Source organism: Corvus cornix, chromosome 2 (assembly GCF_000738735.6).
Source record: "Corvus cornix cornix isolate S_Up_H32 chromosome 2, ASM73873v5, whole genome shotgun sequence".
NCBI classification, from domain to species: Eukaryota; Metazoa; Chordata; class Aves; order Passeriformes; family Corvidae; genus Corvus; species Corvus cornix.
In genome coordinates, this window is record NC_046333.1 from 49,093,683 (window position 1) to 49,106,970 (window position 13,288).

The 13,288-nt window shown below is 39.3% G+C and overlaps 1 protein-coding gene across 14 annotated transcripts in view; it reads right to left on the reverse strand.

Moving 5' to 3' along the window:
* The window catches only part of HDAC9 (histone deacetylase 9), a 462,548-nt gene that overhangs the window by 143,230 nt on the left and 306,030 nt on the right, over positions 1–13,288 (reverse strand). For all 14 annotated transcript variants that reach the window (XM_039550208.1, XM_039550200.1, XM_039550207.1 and 11 more), the window contains one exon: positions 6,429–6,606. In XM_039550208.1, coding sequence (XP_039406142.1) covers positions 6,429–6,606 — 178 coding nt within the window. The remainder of the gene's footprint in view (positions 1–6,428; positions 6,607–13,288) is intronic.

The following is a 13,288-nucleotide window of genomic DNA, read 5'->3' on the forward strand; positions in this document are numbered from 1 at the left end:
TTGACCTATCTCCACCTTGTCAACTAGACCAGGCCACTGATTACCATGAACAGCTGTTTCTTGAAGACTCCAGGGATGGTGACTCCATCACCTCCCTGGGAAGCCCATTCCAATGCCTGACAACCCTTCCTGTCAGGAAGTTCTTCCTGATGTCCAGCCTGAACCTGAACCTCCCCTGAGACAGCCTGAGGCCGTGTCCTCATGTCCTGTTGCTGGTTGTCTGGGAGAAGAGACTGACCTCACCTGGTTACAGCCTCCTCTCAGGAGTTGTAGAGAGCAATAAGGTGGCCCCTGAGCCTCCTTTGCTCCAGGTTAAACACCCCCAGCTCACTCAGCTGCTCCTTATAGGAGTCCCTCTCTAGACCCTTCACCAGCTTTGTTGCCCTTCTCTGGACCTAAATTTTTCTTTCCTTTGTGAGACTCTGAATTTTGATTTATGAGGTGAATCTTGTGATACCAATAAAGCAAAAATTAATTATCAAGAAATTATATTAATAAATACAATTAACTGTAGAGAAGAAGGGGAATTGGGTGGTAGCTTGTTAAAGCTTTTATGGCTAGAAAAAGAACCAGTCGTATTACTGAATCACTTGTTTTCTCTAGTGGGTAAGGTTAGTTAAACCTTTTAACCTATATACAACAAGAGAATATTATGTATAGCAGTGTTAAGAATATAATTTAGAGAAACCTTTTAAAATAAATTATGAAATGGCAATGCCATTCTGCAGTTGTACTGCTTAACTAATACTATATTAATTCCAGATCTCAAAGCATATCAAACGAATGTTTCAGAGAGTTGAAACAGTGGCAGCCAGAGTCCTTTTTCATTAAAAAGAAAAGTTCCACCCGCTACTCAACTGGGATCAAAATCCTGTTTGACTGCAGTGCAAGGTACCTTTTGAATTTTCTATGGTCATTTATGCAAGGACAGAAGAGCTTTATATGAAACAACTATCAATATCACATTGCTCTGTAGCTGTGTATTGGGAGCAAAAGAGAAATTTTAGTGAGTAGGCTCAAGCTAAATTCAAATTTCAAGGCTTTCAAACCAAGTCTGAAACACTGAAAAATTATTTTCTGTATTTGCTTGTTCTTTGCATTTCCCGTAGACATGTCTGGAACAAAAATTACTGTCCTTTACCCCTATGTGGACCATTTTCATTTGGGAAACATTTGGCTTTTTCTTGCCCTTACAGTTGAAAAGGACTCAAATTAACAATTTCTCCAAGCTGCAATACTTGGCACTCAAAACATCTTTCTTATGTGCCACCACTACTGGGGATGCCAACACAATTCTGGGAAAATTGTGTTAGCCTGCTACTGAAAAGTCAGCCAGTTAAGAAAATACAAAATTAAAGTCCAGATTCAACAAAATGCTCAATACTACCCTTACTCAGCAAAGTCCTGTAATGGGTATTTAACATCAATAAAGTCTTTAAAAGCTCTGCTAGATAAGAGCCTGTATACATCGTGGGTGATTCAAAGTTAAGGTTCTGAGATAATTCAGTTAGAAGCCAGCCAGAAGTTATGCTGCTCTAGAAATATTTATGCTGCCATATTTCTTAGCTCATGCACTTTAGAACTGATCCTTTGGGATCTTGCTATTTAAGCCAAAATGATAATACACTTAAGCATACAGAGAACGCAAATATAATATCTAAGTCCAGTATGGCTAAGTTTATGCTCAATGATTATCTAGCAAACATAATAGTTCATTAGCAATACATTTTTGTATTTACTTTCTTGTTCTGTTTTCTTTTAAAGAAAAAAAGAACCAGTGAAAACCTGGAGCTAATAAGTTAATGCAGCTTAAAATATCTGCTGGCATTGTCAAAGCAGTTAATAATTTCCTTTCTCTGCAGTTCCTTGCTGCTCTATCATCAGGTCTTGTAAGTTATTTGGAAGTATGCACACAAATTAGTGCATGCTCACATACCTCACTATCCTTTTCTTGGCACTCACAGTTTTAACTTCTACAGTCTTTTGCCTACTCAGCTTGTCCAGTTTGGCAGTGGCCATTATACCAACAGATAAGAAAACATTTCCTCCCATCCCCGTGACCAACAGGGAGGGTGTTTAGGTGCTAAATGTACAGGCATCGGGATTTTCAGAAACTTTCAGGCAGAATAGGCTGTTATATCGAATGGATTTGGATAGAAACACTTGTTAAATGTTAAGAAAAATTAGCTGAAAGTTGAAAGTATCTTCTACCTGCCATTCTTTCAACTAATTTTTTATTCTTAGTATTTGAATAGTCCAAATAGCAGGTAATAGAAATAATATATATACATATGACTATGTTTCTGTTATACAGGATCAGGTGCAATAATGACACATTTTGCTTACTTGTATCAAGGTTGCAACCAATTTTGAAGTGAAACACTGAAACTCTGTTTTCAGGATGACTCCTCTGGTTGACATAAACCTCCTTTTCTTAGCACTTTTCCAGAAATAGAATATAACTAGAAATTTATTTCTTTTTGCATTTATTGTATCAAGTTATTTTTTCTGAATCAAAAATCAGTTTAATAAGGTCAGGTCAGTATTGCATGGCAGAAGCATCTGCTCCAAACTTTTAAATACCAAGATATTCACACCACTGAGTGTAAAATTTGTTTCTAGAAGGAATAATTGACTTAAGAAAAGACTGAAATATATGTTTTCATTTATTGCAGGCATTTAAATTGATTTAGGATGTGCAAGTGATTCAGATGTGTGGCTGCTGGTCATACAGCACATGTGCTTGGTACAATACCAGAATGCAGCAGTAGAGATTACTGCTAAAAATAGCCCGTAGGATTTCCCTAACAGGACTCAGCCAATATCTCCCCACCCCCACAAAAAAAAAAAAAAAAAAGAAGAGAGGGAGACAACTGTTTTCAATTGCAGACTGCTGTGAAATATTAATAAAAGATGGTTATTCTGTCTCTCCAGAACAAATGCCTACAGCCAGATTCTGCTCTCAGATTCCTTGTGTAAATCTGAGCAGCTCCACTGAGACTGGTGGATTTATTCTGGATTTACACCAATATTAGTGAGGTCAGAATGTAGCCCCGAAGACAGATGGGAATGGTGCCACCACTGAACCATACAATGATAGGGGACACAAGACAAAAGAAACTGAATTCACATTAAGTCAGTAAAAACCAAGATTTTCCTGGTGGGGACTCCCTAGCACTCATTCATTTCCAAAATACTTTATTCAGGTCAGTTTCTTTTAATAATATTTTTAACAGAGGGGAGAGCAAGAGACCTAAAAATCACTGGCTAGCAGCATGCTTTGAAGAAGATTAATTGCCCTGGAGAACAACAGTACCAATAGGAAAACCCAAGGGAAGAATATCTAATAAATTATTCCAACAAAAAATCTGAACTAAATAATGTCAAATATTCTGTAAACTGCCTAAATGAAAATTAAGTAGACTTTATATTTTTTCACCTTTAACTCATTATCTTGTGCATATACTGTGTATATATTGTTTAACTCTCACAACAATCACCATTCTGATTCCCTTCAGATATTTGGCTAAAAGTGTTTTTCTCATGACTCACAAAAATAGAGGCTCATTTTGATGCCCCTATAATAATCTGCTGCAACAGTTTTCCTTCTAACTTTTTTGTCTTCCAAGAATATATTGTCTTTAAATAGGAAAAAAACCCAAACCTAACAGTAAATAATAAATCAAGGCAGAGACATGTTATTACATTAATTTCTAGAGTGAATTTGCCCTTGCTATATGGTGGACTAGACTTTCTCCCATTCCACACATCCATTCCTTCCTTCCATGCTTTTACAAATGGTAGTGTTGCAACTGCTGTGGACAATGGCTGGTTGCATCTTGTGCTCTCTTAAGGGAGAAAATCATAGAACTATAGGATAGGTCAGGTTGCCAGGGACCTCCAGAGGGTTGTAGTCCAACTCTGCTCAGAACAGGTCAGCACTCTGATCAGACCGTGTTCCTCAGGACTTTCATCCTAAAGGATTTTCTAAGGGCCATATAAGAATAAATAAAAACTGGGTCTGAATTTCTTTCTTTCCACTGATGGATGAATAAATGCTAGGGCACCATCCAGATCCAGGAAATAGTATGCACAGATAAAGCCATTCCATACCATAACATCCCATATGTTAATAATACACAGATTAATTTTTTTTTATTTCACAGAAACTGTATTAGAACTGTTGATGTTGCAAAGTCTCTGTTCATTGTCACTCCAAAGGTGTCAATCTCATAACATAAAAAATAGCTCTATTTTCGATGTACTCAAAAACTGGAGTGATAAAGGTTATATATGTAAGTCTGTAAGCCTAGACACATGTCAGGGAAAGAGATTTCTTTAAGCAGAAAGGCTTAACTGTGAGTGCAGAGTTCATTTTGCGTGTGGGACCTGGTCTATCAGCCAGGGGGTTCTGGCTATTAGCATAGGTACAGCTTGCAAACAGGTACAGCACCACATTGTCTCCAGCTGGTACCTAGAGGATATAAAAGAGCTGAGGGTGCAGAGCAGAAGTGGAGAAGCAGAAGCATAAAGTTGTAGGGCAGATGAAAATAGGAGGATTTTTTTTTCCAGTAATGAGTAGAGATTATTATATTGAAAGAGCAGTGGAGGGGAAAAAAAGATTCAATAAAACAAGAAACAAGGATTCAAGAAAAGATGTTTCATATTTTGAAAAAGGAATTCAGTGAAGGACTGAGAATCTCACTTGCAATAAGTTGGCTTTTTTTCCTCTTTCTTTCTTTCTTTCGTTCTTTCATTCTTTCTTTCTTTTTCTTTCCCTCTCTTTCTCTCTTTCTTTCTAGCTTTCTCTCTCTCTCTCTCTCTCTTTCCACTGGTGTTGTTCATGGAGCAATGCTTTACTAAAAGGTCAACTCTCTGCCTAATTTGGCTGTTGGCATTTCCATTACTGAACTGATCAGGTTTCTTTGTGTCTTTCTTTCTTGAGCCCTTTATGCCTGGGATGTCCCATTCCCATCACAGTCCCATTCAGTGTTTGTCCTACAAAATTTCATTCCTTCTCTTATTTTTCCATCTTAGCTTCACACTTTCTTTCTTGATTAGTTCCACTGATGCCAGAAGTCCACAGATCTATGTAACCCCCTCGACCCTACTCCCCTTACTGGGGATCGTAAAAGAAGGTGTCAGTAAACCTTAGCAATCAGGCTGAAGCAGCAGCTTTTACATTAGTAACTCCATTCAACTTTTTCAGTGGAACTGCAGATTTTTGAATGGGACAGTGAAGGCTACACACAGTGAGCTCACTTTTGGTGTGCTCTGTGAATCTTAGAATGAGCTTACAATGTTCTGGGGACTCTATGAACACAACTAGAAAAACTGTGGTCTAGTTTAAGAATCCTGTCTATACGCAGCTGTTCTTTTTGCAGAAACTCATGGAAAGTGAATTAGTGTGTTTGTTTCTGTACAATGCAAATGTTTGTTACCCAACAAATAATAATACATTTTTGCTTTCCAAGTTCACATTCTAGTTGGAAATATGGGAGAGCACACTGTTTCAGACAGTCCCACACAGTGCCCATTAAATATTTCATCCTACATCAGTCAATGGTCATGGCCTGAAAAGATGCAAACTTCTGCCAACTGAAGGAAATAATACTTTTGGCATAAACCTTCACAAACCGTAACTGCAAGTATTTATTTCCCCCCTTCCCCCTTTTTTTTTCTTGGTGCACAAGGTAAATCTTCGCTTCTGACCATGCTCTAATGTTATACTGAGATTCAGGCTTTTAAAAAGATGGAACCTCATGCAAAGTTAGATTACACATAATAAGCAATGAAGTTTCTGTGGTCATTTTCCTTCCTTTGGCTGAAAATTTTTGAGGTTCTAATAACTTTGCTTTGGACAGCCCATGCTCCCTGAGCGACTGGAATGCCCAGGACCTGAGCACAAAACCTGCCTCTGTAGACTCCACGAAACTGTTGAATGACACAGAAGTTGTAGCCAACATCACTTAGTCATGCCTACAGCTTTGCTCTTTCTGTAGAGAAAGCGACCTTGAAGCAGAGACTGACTTGTCAAATGAAGACATTGAGAATTACATTGCAGTTTTCCTCCTTACTGGTTGTCCTCAACTTATTGGTGGTCTCTTTACAAAACAGGCACACAGAGAAAAGAACCAGAGAATAAGGAAATGAAAGAAAAATGACTTAAAGGCACCAAAAATGCACCTGTTTATGTAATGCCAGGGCCAGTCAATGATAATAATTTATGGCTGTGTGAATATTAACCCTGTGATTTATCAGCTGCACTGGTTGAGTTGGTGCCAATATAGCATCATAAAACCGAGGAGCAGTAGGGCTAAAACTGAATGCATTGCTGCAGGAGGTATTTGAGGCATTTAAGTCTGTTGATCCCACATGAACAAATGCATTTGCCCTGCCTATTAAAAGCAGTCTTTAGGGAATCCTACCAGTTGTGTAGACATGCTGGCTGGGCTGGTCCATGTCTGGGTGAGGTAATGTGGAGTCAGTGGGGGAAGATGGGGTCCTGGAAAGTGGTCGATGTTTATCTGATCCTGCCATGCCAACTGTAGCCATCTGAGCCTGGTAGATTTGCAACTGGTGGACATGCCGATGTGCCAGGAACTCCTGTTTCCAAGAAAACAGCACAGTAGAAAGAAATGTGAGATGGGATCAAGTGAAACAGTGAGGGAAACATGTCAACAAATTAAGTTCATTAGGTCAGGGCTGTAATAAACAGTGGGGACCCACACCCCCAAATTGTACCTATGACCCACTCAATAAATCCATTCAACAGATGTTTTCTTGCTGACAGTGCAGGCTACTGACTTTGCTGGAGATTAGGTGATGGCAGGCAACCTGTCAGTTCTCCCTGAGAGGCAAGACAGCTTCACATGCAAAGGCTTATAAAAGACAAAGTTTTTCTATTATATTGAATATAGAAGAGGATGTTAGAACATGCATTTTATGACCCTACACAAATAGAATTTAAATTTTCCCACAGCACTGAAAGTGAAAAGCGATGTTCTTACTACTCAGTACCAAATGTGCTGAGCAACTGTGAGTCAAGTTTCTACAAAGAACTCAGCTCCCAGAGCTCCCTGGAAAGTAGCAATGATTTGCATATAAGTTTTCACAAATGGCTTAGAAATTCAGGAATTGTTACATGAGATCCCACTAAGGATCCATCTTTTTTTGTCATAACTGCTGCCGGCTGTAGGCAGAGGCAAACACTTCAGGGAAATAGACAGGTGTGAAAAGACTGTAACAGAGTAGAAAGGAAGATTTTCTCCTCTGTTTTGTCAACAGGTGGTCACTTTTGCTGACATGACAAAGGTTAAAACCCTGTGAAGCCATTAGAAACCTTGGCATTCGCTCACTCCATGGAGTAGGATTGCTTCTCAGACCCCTTTCTTTCTGTTTTTCTTTTTTCTATCCTTATAGTCCCAGAACCTCAGCCGAAAGTGGATGCAAGGGAAATATTTTCAAACCACTTAATATGAATTCAGTTGAAATTCACACTTGTGACTTATAACTGCAGGCTCTGTTTATCCTCACCTGGGCTCAATATACATATATGAAGGAATATGTATATATATACATATGGCTTTTTTTTTTTAATAAACCCAGTAACAATTAGCATTGCTGTGTGTTGTTGCTTGGGACAGCAGCTCAGAGGCCTGGCTTGAACAAGAAGGGATTGCTGGCTGCTCAGAGAGGTGAAGCTGAGTTCAGGCTGGGGAAGGCAGGTGGGAGTACCCGGGAGTACCCCAACCCCTTGCGCGCTGCAAAATAAATCGGCAGCTCATGGGATGTGAGAATGTCTACCCTGCGTGTAATAAAAGGGGCCTTTATGCAAACAAGTGCTCATCAATAACAGCTGAAATGAGAATAAATGCTTTAAAAGGCAGCCTCAAAACCCACATTAATATCTAGGGCCGCTACTTGAGTGAAAAGACATAAGGTCATGGGAAGGGTAAATCACCTGGGACTTTGTCATAAGTGACTAAATGAAGAAAGAAAATATGAGTAAGCAAAAAGAGGTTTTACAAGAATTGTCATGTTTTTGAGTCATTGAACCATTTCCCTTCCTTTAAATACAGTTCCCAACTTTTCTTATTGCTTTTTTAATGTACAATGGCAGGATAGTGTTACATATTCCAGGAAATATCCTGAGCTATCTGAAGAGGTCTATGTATCCATCTAAGTAATAAAACTTGACATTCAGGATTTTTTTCCCGAAAATCTATTTTTGCATATTTTTGCTAATAATTTTAATTGTGATAAATTTTTAGAAGAGCTATCTTTTTTGCTCCTTGCTGGCATACATATCTTTTGCAACCTTTGCTGGGAGCGTGTGTGATTGGAGATGAGTGAAGAATGCATGGACACTATTGTGTTGAATATTTTCCCTATGGAGAACAGAAGTAGATACATTCCTTTGTGAGAATTTGGCATTCACTTTTTTCAATGCTGGCTTAGTGGTCAATAAAGTAGGCACAGGAGGCATTTTGCTATCTGTGGTGTGATTACTCCCTGCATCCTAGGATCAAGTGGAAGCAGCAGCACTGTCTCTCTGATGCTCATGTATTCACCATCTCCTGCCTACTCTTCTAAACACCCAGCTGAGCAGTTTGGAAGAAGCCAAACTCCTGCCTGCAGGAGCTGTTCATGGCATAGAATGTTGCTGCCATAGAGGAAATCAGCAGAATACTGTTATTTCTGCTGCTGTCCTCAACTTATAAGTTGCCTATAATTAACACAGCTGGTGTCTGTGTAGTTCTTTGAGCAAGGGGATTTCTCATATATCTTTCAATGTTCAGTTTCAATTATCACTAACTATTGATAATTCATTGAGTGTGTTCACTTTTCTGATAATTATTAGAGTACAGAAGACAAAACAGTTTGTTCCCTACTGGAATGCTCTTCAAGCTAGTTAGGGTGCAAGTGGATTGTGGTAGTCTTCATCAAACATTATTACTTAAACATACTTCTTAAAGAACCCTTGGAAATTCAGCTGTCAGTGAGGAGGGATTGATGCTGTTTCTGTTTGGACTTTTCTCAGTGCTGGTTGACTCTGAGCTCTGAGGCTTAGAGCTGCCTTTTCTGCCTTTCTTTTACTCCCAGACATGAACTTCACTTTTGCAATATCTGCACTTATTTTTTTTTCAATGAAGCTGTAAGTTTGCCATTCAGTCAATATCTAAAATATAATCTTTCCAGGTCTCTAATCTAAAAAAGTCAATTTAAGTGGGTTTTTTGTTTGTTTGTTTTGGTGTTTTTGGTTTTGGAGGTTTTTTGCTGGATTGTTTGTTTGTTTTGTGGGCTTGGGGTTTTTTTAGTGTCTTGAAGAAGAAGGAAAAAAAGTCTGGAGCATCACAAAACATAGATAACTTGGGAAGATGTTCCTATCTTTGCTTCAAAAATGATTTTGTGTTTGTGTCTATGTAGTCAATAGAAACAATATTTTTCATGCAGATGAACAAACTGAGATAATTTTTTTTTTAATACTAACCAACCTGTGTGAACATCACCTAAACCAGACATCTATTTCAGCAATTTGTTGGAGACCAAGAAGACAACCTAATCTTGCTCTCCTGCATTTTCAGGTTCAACTGTGTCCTGTTTATATCATTCTCCCCTCCTCAAATGAAACCAGACCCATACTGTGTTTGACACATGTTTATCAACATAATCATTTCAGGGAAGGAGAAGAAATTTGTGGAAGGTTCCATGGAAATTGCATGACACCTGCTTTAATTTCAGGTCACAGAAAACATTTGCCTGTGAAAATCTTTTAAAATTTGTTAAAATACAGAGTAGTTTTGTCTCACAAGGCTTACACCGAGGCTTACATCCTCTAGTGGTATTCAGATCCTTTAACTGTAATATTACAAACTGCAGGCATCAGCAAAGTTTAGACTTGTTTAGATTTTAGTCAAAGTTTTAGGCTGACTTCCTGATTAGGTTTCATTTACAGACAACAGGCACTTGTGAAATACATATATTTTTACAGCCACCTACATATTTATGTTGTGAGCATTTCAGATACTCTGAGTCACAGACAAGTGGATTAATGCAATGAGTAATGTGAATAATCAACACACTTATCTGGCTCCCCAAATACCCACCTGGCCTCTGGAAGGGATTAAAGCAACACAATGAATTCATCTTCAGGTTTTATGTGTTACAGCCCTGCAAACACATGTCCATCTCTCCAGCAATATGACAAAAGCAGTATTTGCACATCTGCAGCGCTAGTGATTTGTGTGAATATATTTGGAGCATTTCTTAGGTAACCTGAGCCCTGGCTTCCCGGCATGGAGCCTGCTAGTTCCAGGTGCCTGAGATTAGTTTATTAGTAGAGGCAAGCAATTAGAGCCTCTGCTGGAGCTAGTAGAGGGCTATCCATCCTCTTCCACAGAAATGAGCTCAGGCCCTCAGTAATTATTTTGAGGAAGAATTTTAGAATCAGTATCTAAAGAGAAGATGAGCCTTTTAGGAGCATGGGATGTAAATATTTGTTGTTCTCCTAGTATTATTGTAAGGTTTGTTTAGCAGGACTTTGAATTAATTTGGGTTCGTGTGAATATTCCTTTCGTGCAGATGTGTGATTTGTACGTTTGGTGCTTAACATTTTGTAAATTCTAAAGATTTTAATGAGAACTATTTACTTACTTCTACTGGCTGTGAGAACTGATAATCCATGAGTACATTCTGTTGGATTACAAGATGGTGTATGTTGGATGATAAAGCAAAGGTGAATTGTCTGTAAATTAACATTCCTTTGAATGGTTATGTCTTGTGCAGAGAAAAAAAGTATGTGGGATTCACTCATAAAAGCTTTTTTTTGCCTCTCAACAGTCTGGGTTTTTTTTAATTTAATATGTTAATATTTAGTTTAGTCACAAATAAATATATCCAAAGATTGTGTCTGTAGCATAATCCTATGTGTGTATGGGCATATTCACACCTCTCTTCAGGGCTTATGCTTTGGCTTTTTTCTTCATGGTAGAGAACTTTTTTCTCTTAGAAATAGCAAATTTGAATTTCTTAATAGCGAGGTTACTTCTCTCATATATTTGTGGCCAGGCTTATATCCCTCTGTTATTGTGCCTTTGATGCCTTCTGCTGAAGTATGAAGTGTGTGCTAATGTCTATTAACTGGTAAAAGTTATTCATGTTTTACCCATCCTGCCCTCCTCTCCCAAAAGACCTTCAGCACCCCTGGCCTTACAATGCTTTTCCTCTCAAAGCATTTTTTGGTGCTCTCTTTGCTAGTTGCCACATTGTTTGCAGAAAATTACCCAAAGGGTGGGTAATTTCCTGAAGGGGAGAGCTACCTGCATATGCTTCAGAAAGTTTTGCCTTAGATAAGGATGAAAACAAGACCTGCTGCCTTTCAGACCTTCCTCTCGCTCCTTCTGAAGGATGTTTCTAACACCTGCTCTGCTGCTTTGTCTCCCCCCATGGCTCCTGTTGGAGGCCCTACTCCTTAGCCTCGTCCAGAGCCCTGTAGCAACATGGGAATAGAGCAACTTCAGATCCTGCAGCTTGCCTTCTCTACCACCCTCCTCAGCTTTCTGCCCTCCCAGTGCAGTTGTAGCTGAACGAATCCAAGGAGTGTCCAGGCCAGCCAGTGGCTACATGCAGCAAAATGGCCTTGGCTTGCAGCAAACAGAGCTCAGTCCTGCTTTAAGGTCCCTGTGACAGCAGCCTTGGCCCAAACTAAAACAGTCATCAAAGTCTGACTGGATCAGAAATTCTGGTCACCCAGAAACTTCTCCTTCAACCCAGATGTAGGTAGTTAACAGTCCTTCAGAAATCTCATACAATATATTAAAAGGTTTGACCTTGGTTATCCTCAGAATTGACAGGAAAAAAACCACAGAAAGCAATGAATTCCTATACAAAGGAGTTTGTTCCTTGGGACAAAAATAACTGTGGGTAATAGGAACTTTTAGCAATTTTCACCCAGGAGTTTTTCAAAGTACTATTTTGCCTACTGTCCTCAAACAGAACCATAGCTAATTGCCCTCAGAAACTGAACAAAAATAGGTTCTGAGATCTTCCGAAAAAAAGTGTGTGAACAAATGTGAAAGGGCAGGAATGGTGTCTCCCTGTCAATAAATACAACCTCAAATAGAAATAAGTCTGAGATATCCTTGAAAATGAATATGTTGAGACATCTTTTAAACTGCTCTGTCACTTGGAGAAAACACATCACCAAGAAACCCTACCAGTTTCTATTTTTGACAAAACCACATGTAAAGCCACCAACTTCCATGGTCATCAGTTTCAAAAAATCCTGGTATCACCATCTGAAATAAAGTCAACCACAAACTCAGAATCAGCATTTTTATGAAAAGTAAGTAAATTACAAGTATGGTTACAGACACATAGATTGAATAGGTAGAAATGGATTTAGGGCAAACAAAAGTATAGACAGGAAGAAACAGGACAGTTACCCTTGAGGCATCTTGGTATATTAGGTCACATATTATCAGGATGTTTATAGAATTTAGATTTCTCTTGCTGTAATCCAAGGAACACAGTGTTGACTAGAAAATGGGTAAACAGAAATGAAGTCTTATCAACTGAACCTTAGGTGCAGATACAGAACAGTGGGCTGGAAGTCCTAACCCAAAACTGCCTGGAGTCACAGGCAGAGATTTGCCTTGGGCAGCAGGCTGCTTCTCACAGCAAAACAATGTCGTGCCCTGTGCCTTCCCCTTGCCTTCTGAAAGACTGTGGAATGGCTTATTCCAGCTGCTGCCAAGGTAGAGTTTAGTACTTAGTCTGGTCCACTTCAGTGACAGCCCAGGGAATAGTTATAACCCTCAACCCGTTCTGGTTTTCCCCTCTGTTCCTAGAGATGCAAAGCTGCTGCTGTAGAGCTCTCTGCCCCTCTCCTACCATCCTTCCCTTCTAGCATGGGAGCACCTTTGGGTGACAAAACATGTTATGAAAATTACAACACTTTTGGGCCAAGAAATAGGGTAGAGAAAAGACTCTTTGTGGGATGACAAGAGTGCGCTCTGTCATCAAGACATATAGGAGAAGATGCCTTTTGGACCTTGGGTTGCATGGCTAAATGTGCAAGTCCAGCCTGGAGTCACACTCCTTGCCTCTGGCTGTAGGATGTAACAGCAGGGTCAGGATCCTCTCTTTTACCTCTACTGTGGCATGGGGAGGTGGATGTGTTGCTGACCTGTGTTTTTAAAGAGAGAGGGGAAAATTTACCTCTCAGGTGGAAAGTTTCCAAAGGCCTGAGCATCTAAACATGACCCATGCTGGTCCAATGTAAGTG